Here is a 22641-nt window from a genome sequence, read left to right as displayed (position 1 = left end):
TTCTCTGTCAGTAACTCTTGGATGAAAAGTTTCTCACTATGAGAGAAATTAGACTTTGTATTTCCACTAGAATTAGGAAGCTGAGGGCAAAAAATACAGAACATGGAAGCAGAGAACATTAAGACTGCAGAGAAAAATAAGCTATGTGATTCTATCAAAATTCTGATTACACTGGAAATCATCCAATTAGGTCTTCAAATTGAGAATAATGGTTTTTATTTCCCACTTTTAGAAAAAAAGAGATGAAAGACAACGACAATAAAAAGTGGGATTGAGGTTTAGTTAAGAAAAAAAAGGGGGGAAGGGAGGGGAGGGAGGAGAGGAAAGGAGAGGAGAGGCCACCCTTACCCCTCCAGAGGAAACACTGCCTGCTACAAACAACTCCTGCCACAGAGTGTCTGTGGCCACTACAAAGTCTCCTGCTAAGTCTTCTTCATAGAGAGACAGGAGAGCAGGCAAGTGTTGAAAGTTTCTTTTTGGTAAGGACTGAAACAAATAGGTTTACCCCTGCATTTACCAGAAAACTAAATAAATTGTGTCATTCCCTGAATCATTCTGAGAATCACATGTTCCTTTATATTTAAAAGTGGAACTTTTATATCACAACAGGGGGTTAAACAGTCTGTATTACAATTTTAACGTTTGCATCTGTTTATTTTTCTTTGCGTGGGCAATCCTATCCATCATTAGCTCAAAAAATCTTGACATACACAGAACTGAAAACCACATGAGGAAACAACAGAAGAATAACAACAGTAACAGTTCCACCGTGGTGTTTGGTCATTTTCATGGATGTATTGGTGTTATCAAAATGGCAGCAGAGAGCAGCAAAGAGGCTTTAGTCCAAGATGGCTCATTTAATGAGAACTAATCATGGGACCTAGCATGGTAAAGACCTCCTAAGGTGAAATGTATCATCACTCTCATCCTCCAAATCATTCTCTGTAAGTTAAGCTTGGCTGCATCTTTTGAATCATTTGCAAGGATATTTTTGGTCTCTCAGTGACTCTCTCAGCAAATCAGTCCTCTAATATTTAACGAACAATGACTATATGGAGAACAATGTCATCTCAAGATGGGGACAGGAGACTGTATTTCTCTGCATTCATTCCCTCCTGTTGTCCTGCTTCCTCATTTTTCTCTACCTAAAAAGAGTCATTTAAAAAAAAAATCAAAAGTACTTACGTTCACAGGAGTCCCAGTGTATGGCCAAGACCATCCTTGTGATACTTTTTGCATATCCTGATGTATTATATTTGGCACTGAAATCAATTGGTTACTAGTCTACATAAATGCTATTCTATACAAATATTAGCAAAGGGAAGATCTGGAATATATCAAAGCAATTAACAAATTACAGTTTATCTGCTAAGGAAGTGTCAGAATGTGCAGGCAATAGCCCAATGGATGGTCACAGGCATCACATGAGACAGCATATGTATGAGGACTCTACATGACAAAGCACTTTGGACATTAAGGTCATTATTATTGTTGTTATTATGGTATAACAACTGATACACTGTGGGGAAAATAAACCCCAAGAAGGCAAAAGTTCTGGTCAGATTTAATACAAGGAATCATCTCCTCTCCATGTCTAACAGTTGGCACTTGGCAACAATAATGTAATGTATGGAGAGATGCATCTTGAGCCTATAAAATAGAAATTTGAATATACAAATATATATTATGAAGTATGGTAGGATACAAATTGATGTAAAAATATGCTTTGCTTTCCTCGTTTCATGATTTTAAAAAGCATATATTTTTGTGTTGTTGGATGTTGAAATAGAGTTAGTAAACCCTTTTGGTTATGTTTTAAGAATGTTTTCACAGTATATGTTATTACAGTGTTGGTATCTTACATGTTAAATAGCTTTCTGAAATATTTAGGATTCAACCAAAAATAACTAAACAGTAATAGAGATCACTCTAGTACCGGGTTAGGTTATATTGTTTGGGGTAGTGAGAATGGAGTGGTGGGAGCAGAAATCCATCAAGATCTGCTAGTTGGCCCATTTTGAATTAAGTGTTTGAATTGTTGAATAATCCTGATGGGTAGGATGGCCATGATATCTCCCTTGTTAATCAAGAAATGGCCTGAGGCTTCAGCTGTAGGAGGTACTATAGGACCATGGTATGTCAGGAAGATTCCTTCACTGCCTCTAGGCTAACTAGTAAGTGTGGTACAATACTTGTACCCAGATAGAATTTCTTGGGTCAGTGTTTGACAATCAACCATTCAAGATGGTGGAGCTGCTCAAGTTGAAGAGACCATAGAGTCAATAACCTAGTCTCACGAGGCCAAATCCCATAACTTTTGAAAGTTACTCACTGTTCAAGAATACTGGGCAGCTATCTTGAAGGATAATCTTCCCATTTCTTAGGTCACGGCTGTCATGTTACTGGCCTTCATTTCAATTCCAGTTAAATTATAAAGTGCAGTATGTAATGTTGAACCTTCAGAATAAATGGAAAGAGCACAACCACCCTCCATGAAATCCCAAGTTCAAATTACTGGCAGGGTCACCATCCATATCTGAGAATGTACAGACTTGATCATCATTGTTGTCCTTGTCATCACCATCATCGTCATTAGCATCAATATCATCACAGTTGTGGTATTACCATGTCAAGTGTTGTGGCAAGATCAGAAAAACTAACATCAAGACACTGTCCAGTTTGGGTGTGTGAATATTATCCTGTGTTTCTTGGCCCATTTAGCAAACACTTTCTTTTCAGTGATAAACCTATGCCCCCCATATGGAGCATGTTCATGAAGAAAATATTCATCACACTCATCTCTTCCTTGTTCATAGTAATGATAGGGGACTTTTCTATATCCTTCTGTCCTAAAAAAGAACAAAAAAAAAAAAAAAAGAAAAAGAAAAGAAAAGGAGAGAAGAATTAAGATGAAGAATGAAGCAGTGATTTGCAAGAATCCATTATGTGCCCAGTAAATGCATTTACTTGCAAACCCATGCATGATTCTTGTCCATGAACTCAGTTAAAAGCTATTATGTATAAAAGCTTTTAGGAAGATGTACCAGACCCTTAGTGCTTTAATAAATCAAATAAAATTTATACATCACACCAATTGCATTCAAACATATACCTATCCCTTGAAGGAGGAAATGGTATATAATGGAAGCAAACTTTGGATAGCCTGATGCTCTTGCAGAGCTTAAAGAAGCTTTGTAATTTTTCAGGGTAAGATATTCGGTTCATCTGTGCTCCATTATACTTACAGTTAGGGTAGAAATATTTGATCATGAAGATTGTGGTTTAGTTACCATTTGGACAATATGATTACAATACTCTCTGAATTAAATTATGCCAATTCTTAGTAGGGAAATCCATTTCATTACTTTGATGAAGCATGGAAGGTTTTTTTTTTTTATTAAATAATTAGAAACAACCCCTCCAGCAGGGATATACTATGGACAAACATACCCATTTTAAATAAGTATCTGGCAGATTACTCACTTATTAGTGAAATATAATTTCCAGGAATTCTTGTTAAGCTGTCAGCTTCTCTGAGGCTTCAGGACATTTTGTCCTTCATGACCAAATATAACCATTGAGTAGCTAGCTATCCATCAAACCCTTAGAGCAGCAGAAATGACAAACTTGCTTTGCAAATTAAATAACCACTAAACTTGTTCTGTATTTCCAAGCCACAAATCCCTGATATGCCACTGATTAAGGGAAAAATGTTCCTTCTGACATTTGACATTAGATTGTAGTAAATATTTTTCTTTTTATCACCCCTAAAAGTCACAACTTGATGTGCTGACAATAAAATGTCATGTCAGCAAAGAGCACCGGGAAATAATTGTTGCTTTATCTGTTTTTCCGATTTATGGTATTAAAATGAATTGTGATATTTTGACAAGATATCAGAATTGGAGATGCATAAAAATAATTTCCTGTGATCTTACTTGCAGTAGGTGTCATTTATCATCCCGTAGACGTGAATGCCATAGCAGGCATCCATGGCCAGAATGAAGGTAAACCACCCCGTGCTGAGATAAGAGCCAGACTGGACTCTGTGGGGGGAACAAAAACAAACAATAATGAACAAAACAAAACAAACAAAACACATACACAGAACAACAATAAAGTGTGGTGAGAAACGAGCAACCTTTTATCAAAAACATAGCACTTGTTATCAGGAAGAAGCATTAAGAAACTTGACAATCTGTCAAAGATACACACTTATTTTGAATTATCTCTGAATAATTTATAGGCATGCTCTTACTCTTACTACCTTAAGCCTAGGAGCTATGCTGTATGGAAGAGAAGCCATATGGCAAATATCTGAAGTCAAATAATCCTGCTCCCTTCGGGTAAAAAAATAATTTATTTGATTTTCCGTAAGACACAAATTAGTGCTGTATATCAGAGGACAGGTTTTCTAAAGCTGCTTGGAGCCCTGATGGAAACTGAATGATAATGGTGTTATCTTGCTTACCTGGACATATCACTTTCTTTAAGACTTGTTGGGTTTCTCAGTGTAAATTAGATGCAGTGTGTAGGTGAATTACTTGGTCTAGGAAAGCATCTGCAAAGTTTTCCTTTACTGATTTCCAGACATCATGAGACAAGACTTTTCCTTTGTAAGACCCATGTTACCAATCTTTTCAACACGTTTTTATCGAACACCTACTATGTGCATTCACTGTTGTAGATGCTGGCGATAACAGCAATTATCAAAACAACCAATGCTTCTGTCTTCATAGATTTTGAGGTGGCTGTGTTTATAAAGGTTGGCGAGAGAAGGCCTCTTTGATAATAGGAGCAAAATCTGGGGGTGGGGGACAGGGGATGGTTGTTGGCGGAAGGGTGGGAATAGGAAGAAGCTATGGTGGAACATATTGGAAAAGACAGTCTCATGCGTACAGTCTTCCAGCTCTCATCTTGGCTGCATTAAGAATGAGCCTTGAGCCTGGAACACTTCCTTAATAAGAGATAAGGAGCCCTCACAGCCTGTTCCAGGCTATTGCCTTGTGTGGGAATTCATCTTTTCTTGTTTCAGACTCAATATGTACTCCTTTGTTCTGCTTAAGTATGCATGTTACATGACACCTGACCAAACCCACTATTATATCTGTCCCCTGCCAAGAGTGGACAGGGTTCTTTGTTCTGCATCACAAGACAGGTTGCATGTAGGCCAAGGGCTCTGAATTAGCTGCCAGGAAGGACCCATTGGCCGTGGGGACCAAGGCTCACTATTGGAGCTGATCTTTTTCTGTCTCTTCTCAATGTGAGTAAAGTAATGCTCCATCCAGTGTTTGACCGTATTGTATTTTTCTTGCCGATTCAAATAAGGTACAGTGGGAAGAAGTGCTTGGATTTCTACCTTTGGTGATAGGAGACAGATGCCACTTGCTCAACAGACCATAGGAGAGGAAAGTGTTCCAGGAAGAGGAAATGTAAAGGGCAAAACCACAAATGTGGAAGTGCGCTCGGTATGTTTAAGGAAAAGATGGGAATCACAGTCACTGAAGGAGGAGAGTGGCTGATGTAGTTAAGATGTAGTGCTGACTGGAAGAGTCTGCCAAACTTCAGCAGCTCAAGGGAGCATTGGATGAAAAGCTGGATCTCCATGCTTGGCTTTAGTCAAGGGGACCCAATCCATCTAAATGAATGACTGCCTATCTCCTTAATGTCTTTCCATAGGGGCATTGGGTCTTGCCAGGTTATCTGGCAACTGTGCAGCACCATTTCTAAAAAAGACTAAATGTTGTACCTTCCATTTAGACTTCCTGGCATATGGGAGCATAGCCAGCTCTTCTAGAACCTGACACGTAGCCACTGATAACCACTCTCTAGGTAGAGCCCACCAGCCAGTAGATGCTGCCCACTGATGTCCTATATTGTGGATACAGTTCTCTAGTACCAAACCATCGGTGTGCTATAATTAGAACCCCGAATCCTTTGATTCTTTTTTTTTAAACAGGCATCGTTTAGTACCAAATTACTTACAACACGTAAGAAGTTCAGGAGCAATATAAGCTCATAGTGGGGGTTGGTAACTGGATTTTCTCACTTTCATTTTAATTGACTTGGATGATTTGTAAGGAGAGAAAAACCCAGTCCATATATATATCCATCCCCTCTGCTCATTTGCCACTGAGTCTGAAATCCACTATGTAAGTTGTCTTTCTTTGTATTTCCTGGTGTGCGTCCTAAATGGGAAATATTCCAGAAACAGGACCACATTGAGTTACATGCACTTTCCTCTGTGATAAGAAGAGCAGCAGCCGCATGGGTTAGGAATGGGTGCCAAATGGGTGGGAAGATGTACCAGAGGGAGGTGAAATACACTCAAGAGCAACTTTGCTTATTATACAACTTAACTTGTGGTCCATCCTGTGTTCTGGGGTCTGAGGGGGAGCAGCAATGATGAGAACTGCTTAAAGCACCATCTGCTTAAAAGTCCTTATTTGAAAACTGGGAGAGATCAGAATAGGCAAGAGTCTTGATTAAAAGCTCCCAAATCGAATCTAGAAATTTTGTCTGCGTGCTGAATTTTTTCTGGTTATATTCCTACTTGAATTGTATACACCATTTACTCTTCTTGCCTTCTCATTCTATTTTTTCAAGCTTTCTACCCTCTCTTTCTTCATTACTAGGCTGACCATGCACTAGCAGAGATCAACTAAACATTACAGCATTTATTTGTACATGAGGAGGAGAACAGATCTCACTCATTCACCCATTTATTGGTATTTTTAACAGACATTTATTGGGATCCTATGCTAGAAGTTAGTGATGAATACTTTCTTAAAGAATATATGGTCTAGTAGCACACCTGTTAAAACAATCACAATACAGTTTAACAAAACACAATCCCATGTGTTCCAGAGTCAGTAGAGAATAGGTATGGAATTGAGAATGTGGATATCTGGTTTCACATTCCAGGTTTGCCACTATCAAGCCTTGGAAAACATGTTTATCTTAATTTCCTTGTCTCTAAAATGAGATGGTTGGACTAAGTCACATCTAAGGTTTTTTCCAATTTTAAAATCAATTGCTTCTGTGATCATCACCCTTAATAGCTTTACCCATTCTACAGTAACATGCTCCACACATGTTGAATGTATAATTAATGTACACCTTAATCAGTGAGATCACATTTAATGTCCACTTCTGCGGTGGGTCTGCCACTAAATGCCTAAGGCATATATAAAAATGGTGCAAAGTTTTTACCTTGCAATGGTAGTGGCTATAGCCACTAAACTTTTGGAGGAAGGAGCTCCGTATTTCCTTCTTTCACACTACTGCTCATGGAATGTGCTGGAATGGATGTCCAAGACCAAGGACACAACTAGATCGTAGTATTGAGACTAAAGCTTAGTTTGAGAGAAAAAGTAAACCTAAATTAGGGCAAATTTTCTTTTTATGTGTTTTTCTTGGGAGTCAGTTTGGCCTTGGAATTGCTAACTGTTAAGGCCAAGATAATATTATAACTCCAGAATAAAGGAAGGAAGATCATTTGTGTGACATATGGACCTCTATTCTGCAAAACAACTCTCCTGGCTCATTCTGGTTCAACTTAGTTGAGAGCTGAGCAACAAACCTTCAGAACAGAACCCAAGGATAAATAGGATGCAATTGTCGAAGTGGGTCCTCTACGTATCTACCTTCTCTCTACCACAGGAAAAGAAGGTCAAGAATTTCAGAGTTTGGCACCTGGTTAAATATCTTTCCATGTTACCAACTACTAAGGAAAATTTACCATGTCTCTGATACTTAATTACCTTTAAGCCTAACCTGATTTATTTTATTTCTGGATAGACAGATCATAATTGCCTGAAAATCTTCAAGCAAGCTGTGTTGCATTTGATTCAGGCTGAGGGGGCTCATACTGCTTAAGTGTCCTGTCCTAAAAACAGCACTTTAATTAGACAGTTGCATTTTCTCTCTCTGGTTCCTCTGATAAATTTGGGATGTGAAATCATGTGAGGTTTCCTACCCATGTCGGTGACTGCAAAGTGGTTTCTTCTCAAAATGCTTGGAGTTAATGTCATCTAAAGATACTCGCAGTGGCATAATGGCAACTGCTAGATTAATCCAAGAATTCTGAATAATTGCCCTGGTGATCTGGGTCTCTAATGGAACTCACTGGGCCTGGATGGCACTGGCCCTGGGAATTTTTGTAGCTACACCATTCCAAACTCTCCTGCTGTGTGGATGTACTAGAAATAAGGATATATAAATTTTACTCAAGTAGACCTTTTGAGGTTCAATAAAAACAACAAAAAGACTTTAGCTGACATATGTGAAATTGTTTATGCTTTTCAGATAGAAGAGAACTAGTAATAACTATAAGATGCTTTAAAAAATTCCTAAAGGGTCTCCTCTGGGGCCAAATATTGTCTTGTAATTTGTCACTTGTGCACGCAGCCCTAACTATGTACCAGCTGGCCATCAGCTCTAGCACTTTTTATACCTTCTACATTTGGGGATCGATAAAAACAATTATTGTCATCTACAAATAAACAATCAAAATTCCCATAGGGATGATAAGAGAATTTAAGCCCCTAATTCAATACAGTAAGAAAGCTTAAATTAATGTGGCAGAATAATGAGCCGTGCAGAGAAAAGTAAAGGCAGGAGTGTTAAGAGGAAGCTATCAATCATTTGTTTCCACTGGCCACACTTTACATCCCATTGCTCCTTGGTAATCAAGATACTTACTACTTGGAAACTACTTAAATTTACTTGCTCATCTCTTGGAAAAATGATGCTGTCAACACCTTGATATAGCACATGCTTGAAGGCATATCATTTAAAATATGATCTTTCATCTAGTTTATTACCAATAAAATATAAGCTACCTTGCCCCTTGATGTTTACTTACTGTTTCTTGATGTCTAAAGGTCATCACATGCCCACAGGGATTCGTTGTCTGTCAAGCTATCCTTATTTTTACCAATCTCACTATCTTTGGCTGTCAGCATGCTTCATTCACCTGTACTTTTGCTTCTGAGCGTGTTCTCTCATCTTCTCATTTCTGCACATATTGTGAAGCATTTTTCCCCTATTACCTGGCAAGCTGGAACTTTCTAATGAGTGAGATTTCCCTTTTGGCTAATTTCAGGGGAGGAACTGAAGAAACTAAAATGAATACCCTTCAAAAGAAAACTGGATTAAACTGAATCTACTATGTATTCATAGGATGCTCTGCTAATTATTGAACACCATTAGCTCAGTGACTTGGGTTCTGAACTCAAGAAGCTTATCTTTGATGGATGAAATAATAGCACTTTCTCTATGTCAGGGTTTCTCAATCTCAGCACTGTTGATATTTTAGATGAGATAATTCTTTGTTGGGGGTGTGTGTGCTGCTCTGTGCGGTAACTTCTTTTTGATATCTCACCAGATTCCCCTCTGTTCCAAGATCACCTGTGCCCTAAAAGGGTAATAGATTTCTCAATTCCCCAGTGCCTACACTTGGCTTAGAGTAGTTTGCCTCAAAGATGTCCCTGATCCTAAAAATTCAGGTTATCCCTATCTACAGTTCCCATTCTGCCCACTCTGTTGACTGTCCCACTGGTTTTCCTCATTCAGCCAAACATCTTATTCTTTCTCTTTACTAATCTATCTGAAGCCATTCACATTTGGCTAATACTAAATCATCATCTCACCTTCTAATACAGCCCTAGGAATCAGCGAATTCACTTGGCCTAGGCCTGAAAGGCAAGTCCTGACCTGCAGTGGGGAATGTGCAATGGGAAAAGGAAAAATGTGTCAGGTAGGAGCAAGGATGAGGAGTCTAAGTTGCTTCAGTCGCTAGTTGCTTCCTCTTCATGGAAGGGTTCCTTTGGGGGTCTTTAGCTCAAACTTTGCAGCCTAAATTTTATTGTTTCTTACTCATTCCTTCTATGAACTGATGAAAACAAAGCCTGGGGCACTCCAAGCTAACATTTTAAAAGCATAATTATCATTTATCAAAGCCCAAAGGGGATCAAGACCCTCTAATAATGGAGGTTTATTGGAGAGCACAATATTGGCAGCAGCTTCTGAAATCTGCTATACTCATGAGTAAAAAGGGAATTTAAAAAAAGAATTAATCAATATTTCATGTCTTGTTTTAACACTATTGGATCTCAGTTCTCTCATCAATATACGATACTGGCAGGATAAATAAAAATAGCAAAGTAAGTTTCCATATACTCTCCTAGGGAGGAGGAATACCTGACAGAATACAGATTATTCAATTAAAAACCTTCTTTCCCCCATTTTTTCAAAGGCCCACGGATAATGAAAGAACGCATTTTAACAAAGAGACTGGGCAAGAAAAACAGCTGATGATTATCAGTAGCACCTTGGGATTCAATCTAATATTGTGAACCAGTCTAATGGAAGCAGAGCTCAAAGTGTGGAAACAATTTCAGCTGTCCCCAAGTCATATATTTTTGTATATTATTCGATAGTCAGGAGCTATGGAAATACTCTGGAGTTTTCCCATTATATTAACACTGTATATTTGTACTATCTATCAATGGTACATGCCCAGCAAATCTTTAGGCAGCAACAAGTTTCTGCAAATGGAGCAGCAGAATTCTTGATGTTGGCTTGAATCACTTGTAAATGGACATACACTTCTCAAATGGGTGAAAATATCATATTGTGGACAGTGATTCTTAAGAGAATGCATCAAATGAAAGAAATCTAGGCCTGAAAAGTAATGAAAAATGGACCATGAGTAAATGGAGAAATCCCAATCAGTAAATATGATGCCTGGGCTAATCAGTAGGCACTTGGACTGTGAATATAACAAATAGTTTTCCTGCCATAGAATCAACAGGACTCTCTGGCTCGTGATGAATGCAGTGAAATTGTACAAAAGGAGCATAATAAGAAACGACTGTGTTCTTTTCAAAATGTACATTTAAAAGTAAAATGGTACAGCTCCCAAAGGTATGATTTATGGCTGCTGTAGAAATAGAAGATACCACTCACAAAAATTACTTTGTTCATTCATCTCAGAAATTAAAAGGCTATTTTGCTCTTGCCCTTTGGCTTTTAAGCCCCTTCAATTGGAAATGTTGATTTCTGGAGTTTCATTCACTTTCTTAAATGAACAATGTAACCTCAGGAATGTCAGGGATGGACGGTTAGATCTCGTTGGCCCACTTCATTAAGGCCAGTCTGGCTCCTTAACCATATACTATTGACCGAATGGTATTCCCTCCAAATTCTTATGTTGAAGCTCCAATGCCCAATTTGATGGCATTTGGAGATGTGATTTTGGGAAGGTAATTTGCTTTACACTAGGTCAAGAGGACGGGCCCTCATGATGGGATGAGTGCAAGTAGAGGAGGAGGAGGAGGAGGAGGAGGAGGAGAGGGGGGGGAGAGGAGACCACAGAACTCTCTTTTTTCTGCATCATTTGAGAACACAGTGAGAAGGCTGTGAACCAGGAAGACAGCTTTCACCAGAAACTGTCCATGCTGGCACCAAGATCTAGGACTTCCAGGCTCCAGCACTGTGAGAAAGTAAATTTCTGTTGTGTTCAGTCTCGGGTATTTTGTTATGGCAGCCCAAACAAGCTAAGACAATGGGCATCTCTCCCACAAACCTAAACTCCCCACTGTATTTTCCAGGACTACTCGTGAACTCCCATCTCATCATATGTGTTCATTTTTTGAGCTTTAAACATATCTTGTACATGCCAGTTTTTGTCTTTTTACTCATTTTGCTGATATACACCTTCCTTCTTCCTGAAATGCTCTCTCCCACGTTCCCTTCAGTTTCTAATCTCATCAAGCTCATTCTGCTTACTCTCCTCCAGTCACATGTGGGTGTGAGGCACAGTACGACAGCCTGGGAAATACCAAGTTGCCCCTGATCTCAACTCAGGGTCAAGTGGGGGAGACAGGCTTAATGACCACATTCACCAATCGAGCTATCAAGGAGGTAATTTCCTTAAAGTGCTGTGGGACTACCGTGGGAAGAGCAACAGACACAGCTGAGGGGAATTGGCGATTCCTTTCCCAGCTAGAAGTAAGAGCTGGGCTGTGGATTAAGGTGAAATGAGAATACCAGGCAGAAAAAGGAGAAGGAAGAGACTCTCAAACAGAGGGAATGGCCTCTGTAGTTGCACTGAGGTATGAGAATAAAGGGAATACAGAGTAGTTCTCATATGTCCTCTAATCTGGAATGGACCTCAAAACATCATGTGTTTGTTTATTTTCATAATAGATTATTGGTTAGAGACAGGATACATACATAACACTGATTTATTTTTCTTCCTTACATTATGCTTTGAAATATTAGAGATATCTTGATGTTCTATATAGTTAGTCTTTTCAGATGATGGAAATTTATGGATCTGGAGGAAAGTATCTAGGGAAAAATTGGCAGAATTATGTTTTTTCCTTCCTCATTAAATTCCTCATTAATTCAGGATTGAGAACAAATGTAAACAATATATGACTAAGAATAAAAACAATTAAAATATGTGTGATGATAACAGATGTACCCAGTAGTGTCTGTCTGTGTTATAAACTAAGTTACAAGTCCTGAGCAAGCAGCCTTCCTCAATACCTACCTGGAGGCTCTCGATCTATGCCATTTTAAAGGGCAACACTTTTGATATAAACTTTGAAGTTACTGGATTTTTCTGATGAATGAAAATTTAAAATGTGAACCTTTTAAAATACGTTTCAGCTCTAGAGACACTGAACTAAATGACCTCGAAAGCAACATCTCCACCAGCAAGTAAAGCTTCTACAGGAAGAGATGCTACTGTGTCCGCTTATAACCAATCTCTGTCTCCAAACTCTGTTGTTTGCCTTGGACCTCTGCTTTCCCTAATGGCCCATAATTTGGAAGACATGAGAAGTTATGGACAGCCTGTGTAGGTTCTACTTTCAAACTATTCAAGCTACCTTAGAGGCCCTTGTCTCAATAACCATAGATTTTTTTTTTTCATCTTTCCTGTATTACATTGTATTGTTCATTCCCTCCCAGAACATGGCTTGCTTGTGAGTGCAGTAACTTCCCTGCCTCACTGACTTTGGACTTGGCAAATGACTTGCTTTGACCAATGGAACAGAAGTAGTATTAATAGTTCCCAGTAGAACATTTAAAAAGCATCATGTGGCTCCCATTTCTTACAAGTCTTCCCTCCATCATAGGAACAACACATCCCAGGAGGGGGTGCTTTTTAGCCCAGATCCTGGGATGAGGTAACACATGCAGCAGACATGGGCCCAAAACTGGAGCCAAGTTCAGCTAAGCTTAGCAGAGTTATAGCTGATCATAACCTGTGAGTAGGAAATAAGTGTTCTTATAAGCCATTGAGTTTCAGGGTTATTTGTTATGCAGCAAAGAGCTGACTAAACTTTTCTTTTTATTATTAATAATAATAACTGCTACCACTCATGGAGCATTTATCTGTATGAGACATTGTTCCAAGAGCTGTGTATAGGTCATGTCATTAAATCCTCACATCAACCCCAACCTATGGGGGGGGTATTAATATCCCCATTAAACAAATGAAGCTTCAGGGAGTTATAAATGACTTACCCAAGGACAGTTGACACCAGAAAATTCAGGTTCTTAACTAAACTCTTTCTCAGTCGTGGGTCTCAGAATCGCCCAAGGCGATCAGACACCACTGTCTGATAGGACAGTAATCAAAGAACTTCAAGTCTTCAGATTCTATTGTTAACCCTCTAGGAAATCTTGAACATGCCACTTCTTGGGCCACAATTTTTTTTTTTTTTTTTTTGATGGCAGAACAAGAATAGCATAGGTAGGCTTAGGGTCTTTCATCACTAAAGTTCTGTAATAGCAGTCATGGTAACATAGCCCATGCTGGAGGGTACAGCTGTATATTTTAGTACAGAGTTACTACCACCACTTTATAGATTTGTATTTATAACTTCAGGATTCAAAACAGTTTTTAGAATTTCAGCCATGGTCATGTTCAAACAATAGCTGTATGCCACAGGTGCAGATATATGCATCGACTTTAATATTTTTATATTTTTTATTGTTTTTATTCCTTTTTGAGAGAGAGAGAGAGAGAGAGAGAGAGACAGAGCATGAGTAGGGGAGGGGCAGAGAGAGGGAGACACAGAAGTCAAAGCAGGCTCCAGGTTTTGCGCTGTCAGCACAGGGCCCTTTGTGGGGCTTGAACTCACGAACCGTGAGATCATGACCTGAGCCAAAGTCGGATGCTTAACTGACTGAGCCACCCTGGCGCCCCTGCATCAACTTTAAAAAAAACATGAAGGCACAACTCCTGAAATAATGATCAAGTTCCTAGATCTACTTCATTCCCCAGACATGGCTTTCAGCCCTTAGGTTCTATAACCTTTCAATAAATTCTTCTCTTTGGCTTGTGTCTGCTGGAGGAGGAGTCTGTTACTTGAAACCAGAGATATGATGTTGGATTGGTTGACTTATAAGACCCTTTCCAAAAAAATGAGTCTATTAAAAACTCTAGGTATAATTAGGGGCTTTACTTCTAACTAATCTTTAACTCTTATTAATAATCACTATTTGATCTGATCCTAGTTATACTTTGGCTTAAGAAATTGCTTCTTTCTAACTTACCCTTCAACTTATCTTGAAATCATGCCCTTCCTAAATTGATGTGGGCTTCAGTATTCTGAATGCTAATCACCTTCCTCTACCCAAGGCATAGGTCCCTGTTCCACTGCTAACCTGATAAAGGTAATTAATAGGAGGTTTTGACTTTTTCTTCTAGTTCTCTTATCATCCATTTTTTCTGCATATACTTTCTTTAAGACTGAAGCAGAAAAAAAAGTAAAGATTGTAATCAGGTAGGAGTACATCTAAGTAGATAAAAGCCCTTTCTTTCCTACTTTTCATTTTTTAAAACAGAAATGAAATGAGTCACTTTCCCTTAGCTTTTTGACTTAACTGGAACTTGAATGAAACCAACCAACCAATATTTCCTCAAGAAATAATCCTAGCACAGAATCAGACTCAAACTTGCTTCTGACAAAAATGCTTTCTGAGCCCTTGTTTCTCTTTCAAAATGAAAATTTGTGTTTAGAAATAACTCTTAAACAACTGAAAGTTTTAACAAGGATTGAAGACAGAGATTTGAGGTTATTTCACACCACTGAAGGAAAGTGGATATCCAACCTTCTTGCTAAAGCCTACAATACCGCTGGGATTGTCAGTAAACCAGCCTCAGCCAGGGCCTAAGCAATCAGCTATACATAATTGTGAAATTTAAAAAAACACAAAGTAGCTCTCACATTCTTCTGGTTAAGAAAGACGAATTTTGCTACCTATCTGAAGCTATTACCACTTTTTTGACGGAGTTAAATGGCTCAATAAGTCCTGAAATAAATTATTTCATGTGGCATATTTATTTTTAATAGGAAAAGCTAAGCAGTATCCCCATTTCCCCCATCTATTAAAATTGTTTTTATCTGGCTCACTAAAGAAGGATAATTCAATTAGAAAAGGTCAGAAGCAACAACTAACATACAGATCTCCAGGCACTGATAAGTTTTGTTTCTAAGAGAAGGAGGCCTATTTGTCAGTTTTCCAACAGGCTGAAGTCACTGACTACCTTACACAGCACCTTTGGAAATGATAGGCCATCACCTGTGTATCCAAGCAGGCACTCATCTAGTTCTACTCTAGCATGAGCAAATCCCTCAAAAGGGAGTCTGTCTGCTGTGGCAGAACACCTAAAGTCAAATGATGTGGTGATGGAATCTTCCTTGAAACAGTCAAAGCTACTGGAGTCTCACCTATAAACCAGCTTTTGCCCACTAAGGTAGAAAGTTATCCCAATTTAATTTTGTTCAGGAATTTCAGTCCTAAAAAAAAATCCATTTTTCTCTCTATTCTTGAGACAGGATGTGGTTTGAGAGGAGAACATTCTTACTGTGAAATCTAATCCAGATTTTCCAGTTGAGCTAGACTCCCTGCTTAGTGAAGTGAATAATTTCTTTCACGGAGGTGGTGTTTTTCCCATAGTGTTGCCACACAGCTTGGCCAGCAATCTATGGGGGAAAGGACCTGTGTGTGTTGATTACAGTAAATTCACACATGGGAATAAGTCTTTCTGTGCATACTCTCTCCACACCAGAGCTTCCCCCATACCTGTATCTCCAGAAACTTACAGAACCAGGGTATCCCCTCTTCTTTTTCGCAGTAACTTACTCTACCCATATAAGGAAAAAAATCAGGAATATCAAAAAATGAAAGGAAGAGAGAAGATAACGGCAGTAATTCCTTGTTCCAGTCAGAAGAGAAAACTTTCAGGTGTCTCCAGAATTCTCATAGCCCATATTTTCATTGATCCAGAGTAGACAAAATGCCATAAAGAGAGAACTACAACACAGAGCTAAGGCAATATATCCTAGAAAGGGCCAGGAAGAAAGAAATACAGAGTACAACTCAGAACTTGAGTTCTAATTTTATCGGATTGAAATGTGAGAGTGTTATCTCCCCGGATCTCCCTACATTGCAACAGTGGCACAATGTCAGAAAAAGAAATCTCCACACCCAAACTATAAAGAGAAGGGCAGAGGAAACATTTGAAGATATCCTCCACCTGGCATATTTGTTTTCATCAACTGTTGATAACACTTTGAGCCCATGTTTCTGATCCCTGACATTTTAACTAAAGATGTTGCAAGGGAGTGACCAGGAGTGAGAGCTACAGAATTCTGGAAGCTGTTGGATAGTGACAGCAGATGGACAGAATCACCAGCCTACTCGTACTTTTGGAGCCTGTTTATTGGGTTTCATCCATTCCTCTTCCATTCCCCTTAATTCTGCTTAGTCCTGAGGGTCCAAAATCATGTCAAAAGGATGAAGAGAACTACCACATTTGCTTTTTGTAGAAGGGAAATACAAGGCATGAAATTCTGCCTTACCCCAAAATAAGAAAGTGATTTGAAGGTAGAGCTGCCTTCCTTCCTCATGAACTGGACAAAGACAACTGGTGAGTGATGCTGACGAACCGGGTTCTCACCAGCTCTCTCCCCATCATTGCTGCACCAACCCAATCCTGTGTTCCTGGAGCTGAACCCTTTTCTCCTTCCTGAAAAACCCTTTACTGTCACCGGAGACCAAAATCTCCCAAAAGTTCTGAGTACACAGTCTATTCCTTCTCCAAGGGGCATCCTTTCTTTTTATTTTATCCATCAGTGCCACAATACCCAGACCCCACCATCTATCCCCCACTGGAGCACTGGCCTCCATTTCCTAGTGATAGCCCTGATGCCACCCTCCTTGGAGGCCTTCTTTCCAGTCTTCTCCACCCTTTCCCAGGCTCCATTTCCCACTACTGCTCTGATAATGGATTCTGACTTTATTGTTCTGAGGATATGGTCTGAGTCTTCGTATTTATTTTAAAAAATAAATAAGAAAAAGAGCCTTCCTAGGTGATTATAGTGTGATGTGTGCAGCCAGGGCTGAAAATCACTGCTATAAATGGTAGTTAGGTTTGAGGATTCTATTAGAAGTTGAGTTCCACTTTATTATAAATTAAATTAGCTTTTGAAGATTGGCTTGGAAATCTAACCACTATTTTTAAATTTGTTTCTTTAGCAAAATGTGTCCCAATTTATAAATAGCTGACTTGCAAACCAACTGCAAACTTGCCCGTGAAGGGATACGGGTTAGCAAAAATGTCCCATCTTAGATAACTATGTCTGGCACACAGTAGGCACTCAATATGTCCAATTTAATGGAATACATTTTGGAATGAAGGATGTTCCTAAGTAGAAAATTGCCAATATTTTTTTCCCAGGGAATTTTAAACAGTTTGCCAATGTGTTCTCATTGATGATGTAACAGAGAGGCTTACTGATATGCCTATGGATACACCACACGTCCGGGATGTGGCCTAAATCACCACTCAAAATTTGGTAAGTCTCACACACATCCCTTGCAGCCATTTACCTCCAGAATCAGGTCCCCCCACCCAGCTTTACTGAGATATTAATGACATATAACATGTCTAAGATTAGTGTACATCATGATGATTAGATACACATACATATTGTGAAAAGTGATTCTCACAATAAGGTTAGTTAACATCTCCGCGTCTTACATTATTACAATTTGTGTGTGTGTGTGTGTGTGTGTGTGTGTGTGTGTGTCTGTGTGTGTGTGTGGTGATAACATTTAAGGTTATCTCTTAAAAGTTTAAGGTTAAGTTTAAGGTTAGTCTCTTAAAAGTTTTCAAGTATATAATACAGTATTATTAATTGTAGTCACCACAGTATGCATTCGATTCCTAGATCTTACTTACCTTTTAGCTGGGACAGAATCAGGTTTTAAACCCCTTTTTCTAGTCAGTTGACCCATAGCTTAGCCAGAATTCTGATTTCATCTATCAGGACTGAACTGTGCTCTGTACATTTTATAAATAACAAATCATAGCAAAGGGCTGTCTACATGTAGTGTGCTAAAGAAAAGAGAATAAATGAACCCACAGTAGATATATCAACATCAAGAGGCATAGTCACTATTAAATCCCTGAAATCATAAGATAAAATATCAGTTTAACTAAATTAATTTCAGTCTCTTGAATTTTCACTGCAAAACAAACTCAGAAAATTAAGAGTGTCATTTATATCTTCCTGGTTTGGTAAAGCACATACTTAATGGAATCTCATGGCAATTAATGTCTTAGGTCATAATACAGGCACAGGCAAGACTCAGGCACCTCTCCTACTGGTATGGTCTCCAGTTTCACAGTCAACAAAACCCAGAAAGTGACATTTGCATACTAGCCTCCCATAGGAGAGCGTCCTTAGTCTTCTGTCAGCACAAAGCTCTTTCAATTATGTTCAGACTGAGAAGTGCCATTTCATTTATCAGAAGGCCATTTTCCAGTTTTTAAATGGCTTTGGACCTGCCACTTCTCTGAGTAACCCTGACTAAAGAGCATTTGCCATTCACCTTGGACTGGGCTTGTAGCAATCCCCCATGACTAGCATTCTGTTAATATGGCTAATGTCTTCAGGATGGTGCCATGACTTACTGAGGCTTCCTAAAACCCAAGCTTGCAACTGATGATTCGTACATTGTAAGAGAAGAAAAACTAAGTGCTCACAACTGTGGTGCTGCTGTGAATGCTGTTTCCTTCTGCTTGCTCATGGTTCAGGAACTAATGATGATATTAATGCAGCCAAGAGGTATATCAGATAGTAGATGGCTCCAGCTCCTGAATTATTTTAATTTTTTTGGATGGTGGCACCATTGTTCTCCAAGCTATGTGCATCACCCTTGACTTTGCCCTCTCCCTCATCTTTCATGTCCCATTAGGTACTGAGTCATGTCAGTTCTTCCTTCATGTTATCTTTCCTGTTTCTTACTTTGCATCCCACTGCTACTTTAAAACCCTGGGTAACAAAGTGGCTTGGATGTAGGCCTCAGATAACTATATCCACCCATTGTGGTATATCTATGAAATCCATATTCACCTTTAACAGAAGGCAATGAGGTGGTGACTGTGCTTGTAGCAGCAGTGGAAAGGAGCCCAATCCCAAGGAGCCACCATCAATACCCAAGATGTCCCTTCACAATCTTGGCATTTTCTTTAAAATCATGGAAGGGCTTAAAAAAATATATGTATATATGTATATATATATATATATGTATATATATGTATATATAATATATATATGTATGTGTGTGTGTGTGTGTGTGTGTGTGTGTGTATATATATTTGGATAACGCTCAAGTATTTCCATGGAAAAAGATGTTTTCCTATCTCCCTATCCAATAATTTTCTCTAGTCACAGGTGACTTTATTGTGGAAACAGCCTCTATGTATTTCCCAGTGAGGTGTTGGAACTGAGAAAGTGCAAGCTGGGTTAGACACAAAATCAATATTCTTTGATTCAGTCTCTGCTCTTCACCATGGCACTTCCCCCATCATCTCTTTCAAGCAGGCAATGCAACAGGAAAATCAGATTTTTCTCTAATCAGGGGTAAGCAGTGATTTTCAGCTTTGTGATTGATAATCAAGGAGCTTCAAAGAACTCAGTGTTGGTTAAAATATTGCAGCCATTCAAATCCTGGGTTCATATTGCTTCACGCCGCCAAAATCTTCTTTTGATTTTTCTTTTTCCCTTTGTGCACCACTACAGAAGTAGTAGTATTTTATAAGCATGTTAAGCATTGGCCTAGCACTGTTCAGTGGAAGGATCTTTGAATAGATGAATGGATGAGTTAGTTTCTCCCAACAATTCACCTTTAGACAATGTGCTTCTTTGAAGGGAACAGTGGTGCATGGAGGGGAGGGAACCACTTTTCTACTGATAGGCATTATTTTCCTCTAACATACGTGTTTCCTTTTTTTGGCATTCATCACATTATAGAGTCACTCAGGGATGTATAATCTTAGCAGTTTCTTTTTGTCTTGAAAGAAAATACAAGCTGGATTTGGTTAAAGAATTGTATTTTGTGCAATTTGTGCTTTGGACAAAGGTATATTCTTTTTATGTTTATTCTACCCAGCATGTGAAAATACAATTAGAAAAAAAAGCTGGCAACTTATTAGCTTATTTGTAAAAAATCATTTTGAGTAGTAAGTTCCTGAAATATTTGGGACCATTATTGCACCTTGAAAGTACTGAAATTTAAAGTTTCAGGGCTAAGAAATGCACTAACTAATGAAGGATTAAAAAAAACCCATATATTTAGCACCTAAGGAGGGAGTTATTATATATAAACCTGGAGAAAAGATTCATTTAATTTATGTTCCACATTTTAGGAGCACATCGTTGCATAATACCGGGGAAAGACAACACATAGGCCTTTATTTAACAAACAATATGCAATTATTCAACAAACACTAAACACATCAAGTTGCCTGCTACTAGTTTGGCCCTGCACAAAGTATTTTGCCTTTTACTGTTGAGTAATCTTTGTATTAGAAGGGAAAACATGTAAGCATTTTTGTGTGTTTTTATGCCTGAGCTTTTAGAAGATCTGTGAAGTAGTCTGTCTATAATCATGTGGCATCTCTCTGAATAAAAGGTTCTATGGTTTGGGAAGGAATTTGTCTCCAAAGGGACCTTAACATCCCATTTCTCCCCTTAATATTGGACCATAAAATGTCCAATATCATCCCAACACTGCTTCAAAGTGTTAAAAACGAAATCAATAGTCTTCAACCCTCTTCTTGGGATTCTAGATCCATAATTCACCCAGCTCTGTTTCCTCTCTCCCTCCAGGCCTTCATTCCTGTCACCTCACTTTGTGCCCAGCGTCAGTGACAATATGCTCATGGAGAAGTGTGGTGATTCTCCTGTCTGGGATTCTATCATTTCCTTCTTCCCTGACCTGACTTTGGTGACCCCCTGTTCTGTGGCGAACTGGAGTGACAAGAGCAAGGAGTTATTGCTTCTAAGCAGAGTAGGCTGTCTGCACCGTTAACCCTCTGGAGCAAAGAGCAATCATGTTTACTCGGAGCGAGGAAAAATGGAGACACTTGAAGCCTCATCAGTAAAGAAAATAGAGCTAACAGGGGGATTCATTTATAAGCTGACAACCAGTTAGCACTGTGTTTGGGTTTGTCTTTCTTTTGGCTATTTTATAAAATAATATTTCAAATTAAGAAAATAAAATCCTATGATAATTCCCATGTTGCATAAATTGTTCCAGAGCCCAGAAAAATATGGAACATTTCCCAATTCATATTACCAATCCAGCATCACAGTGATACTGAAACCTGGAAAGAGCCAAAAGGGGGTAGGAATGAAAAATGACAGTACAATTACACTTATAATTACAGACTCAAAAATCCTCAATTAAAACCCAACCAACTGATCTTAGCACTAAATTAAATAGTCATACTCCTATGGCCAAGCAGGTTCTATTCCAGGAGTGCGAGGATAATTTAATATAAGGAAAGCTATTAATATGGCATTCCTCAAGTGTGTTAGACTGAACGAACCCTAAGTCAATGGGATACTAGTAAGTATTATACGAAGGAAGGGGGAACATGCAATGTTTGGAAATATAATGGTGGGTTTAACAAAGTTAACTGGATTGTTTTCTTTGTATTGAGATATAATTGACACACAGCACTGTATAAATTTAAGGTGTACAGCATTAATGACTTGACTGGATATGTTGTGAAATGCTTAGTTAACATTCATCATATCATATCAATACACAGCACACAAATGTTTCTTTTCCTTGTATGAGAACTCTCAGGATCTATTCTCTTAGCAGCTTTCAAATTTACAATACAGCAGTATGGGGTGTGCGTGTGTGTGTGTGTGTGCATGTGTGCGAGTGTGTGTGTAATTTTTTAACTGAATTTCTTAACTGCCAAATTCAGACTTCTCAGCATCTTTCACATGATAATGAGCTAATGAATCTGTAAGAAAAGAATATGCTATGCAACATTTCCCCAAGTTATTTGAACAGATGACAATTTCCTCCCTCCCTCAATTTTTTTCATGGACCAGCCTGTGGAAAAAGTGTTCTCTGGGAAAACATTTTTGGTGGATCCTACATTAAGTTAATTCACTGTGTCAATCATTCAAGAAAACAAACACTACATCATTTCTTCAACAGATGCCAGAAAGAATTTGACAAAATTCAATATTCAATCCAAATAAAATTTTAATCTAGGACTAAAGAGATATCTCCTAACATAAT

The 22641-nt window shown here is 38.6% G+C and overlaps 1 protein-coding gene across 2 annotated transcripts in view; it reads right to left on the bottom strand.

The window, feature by feature from the left end:
* Window positions 1–276: 276 nt before the first annotated feature.
* Window positions 277–22641, bottom strand: part of ST6GALNAC3 (ST6 N-acetylgalactosaminide alpha-2,6-sialyltransferase 3) — a 532085-nt gene continuing 509720 nt past the window's right edge. For both annotated transcript variants that reach the window (XM_042952236.1, XM_042952238.1), the window contains exons 4-5: window positions 3939–4046; window positions 277–2849 (exon numbers count right to left, since the gene is read on the bottom strand). In XM_042952236.1, coding sequence (XP_042808170.1) covers window positions 2663–2849; window positions 3939–4046 — 295 coding nt within the window. In that variant the 3' untranslated portion in view covers window positions 277–2662. The remainder of the gene's footprint in view (window positions 2850–3938; window positions 4047–22641) is intronic.

This window comes from Panthera leo, chromosome C1 (assembly GCF_018350215.1).
Source record: "Panthera leo isolate Ple1 chromosome C1, P.leo_Ple1_pat1.1, whole genome shotgun sequence".
Lineage (NCBI taxonomy): Eukaryota > Metazoa > Chordata > Mammalia > Carnivora > Felidae > Panthera > Panthera leo.
Note: the sequence above shows the minus strand (reverse complement) of the source record. Positions and strands in the feature narration are given on the sequence as shown.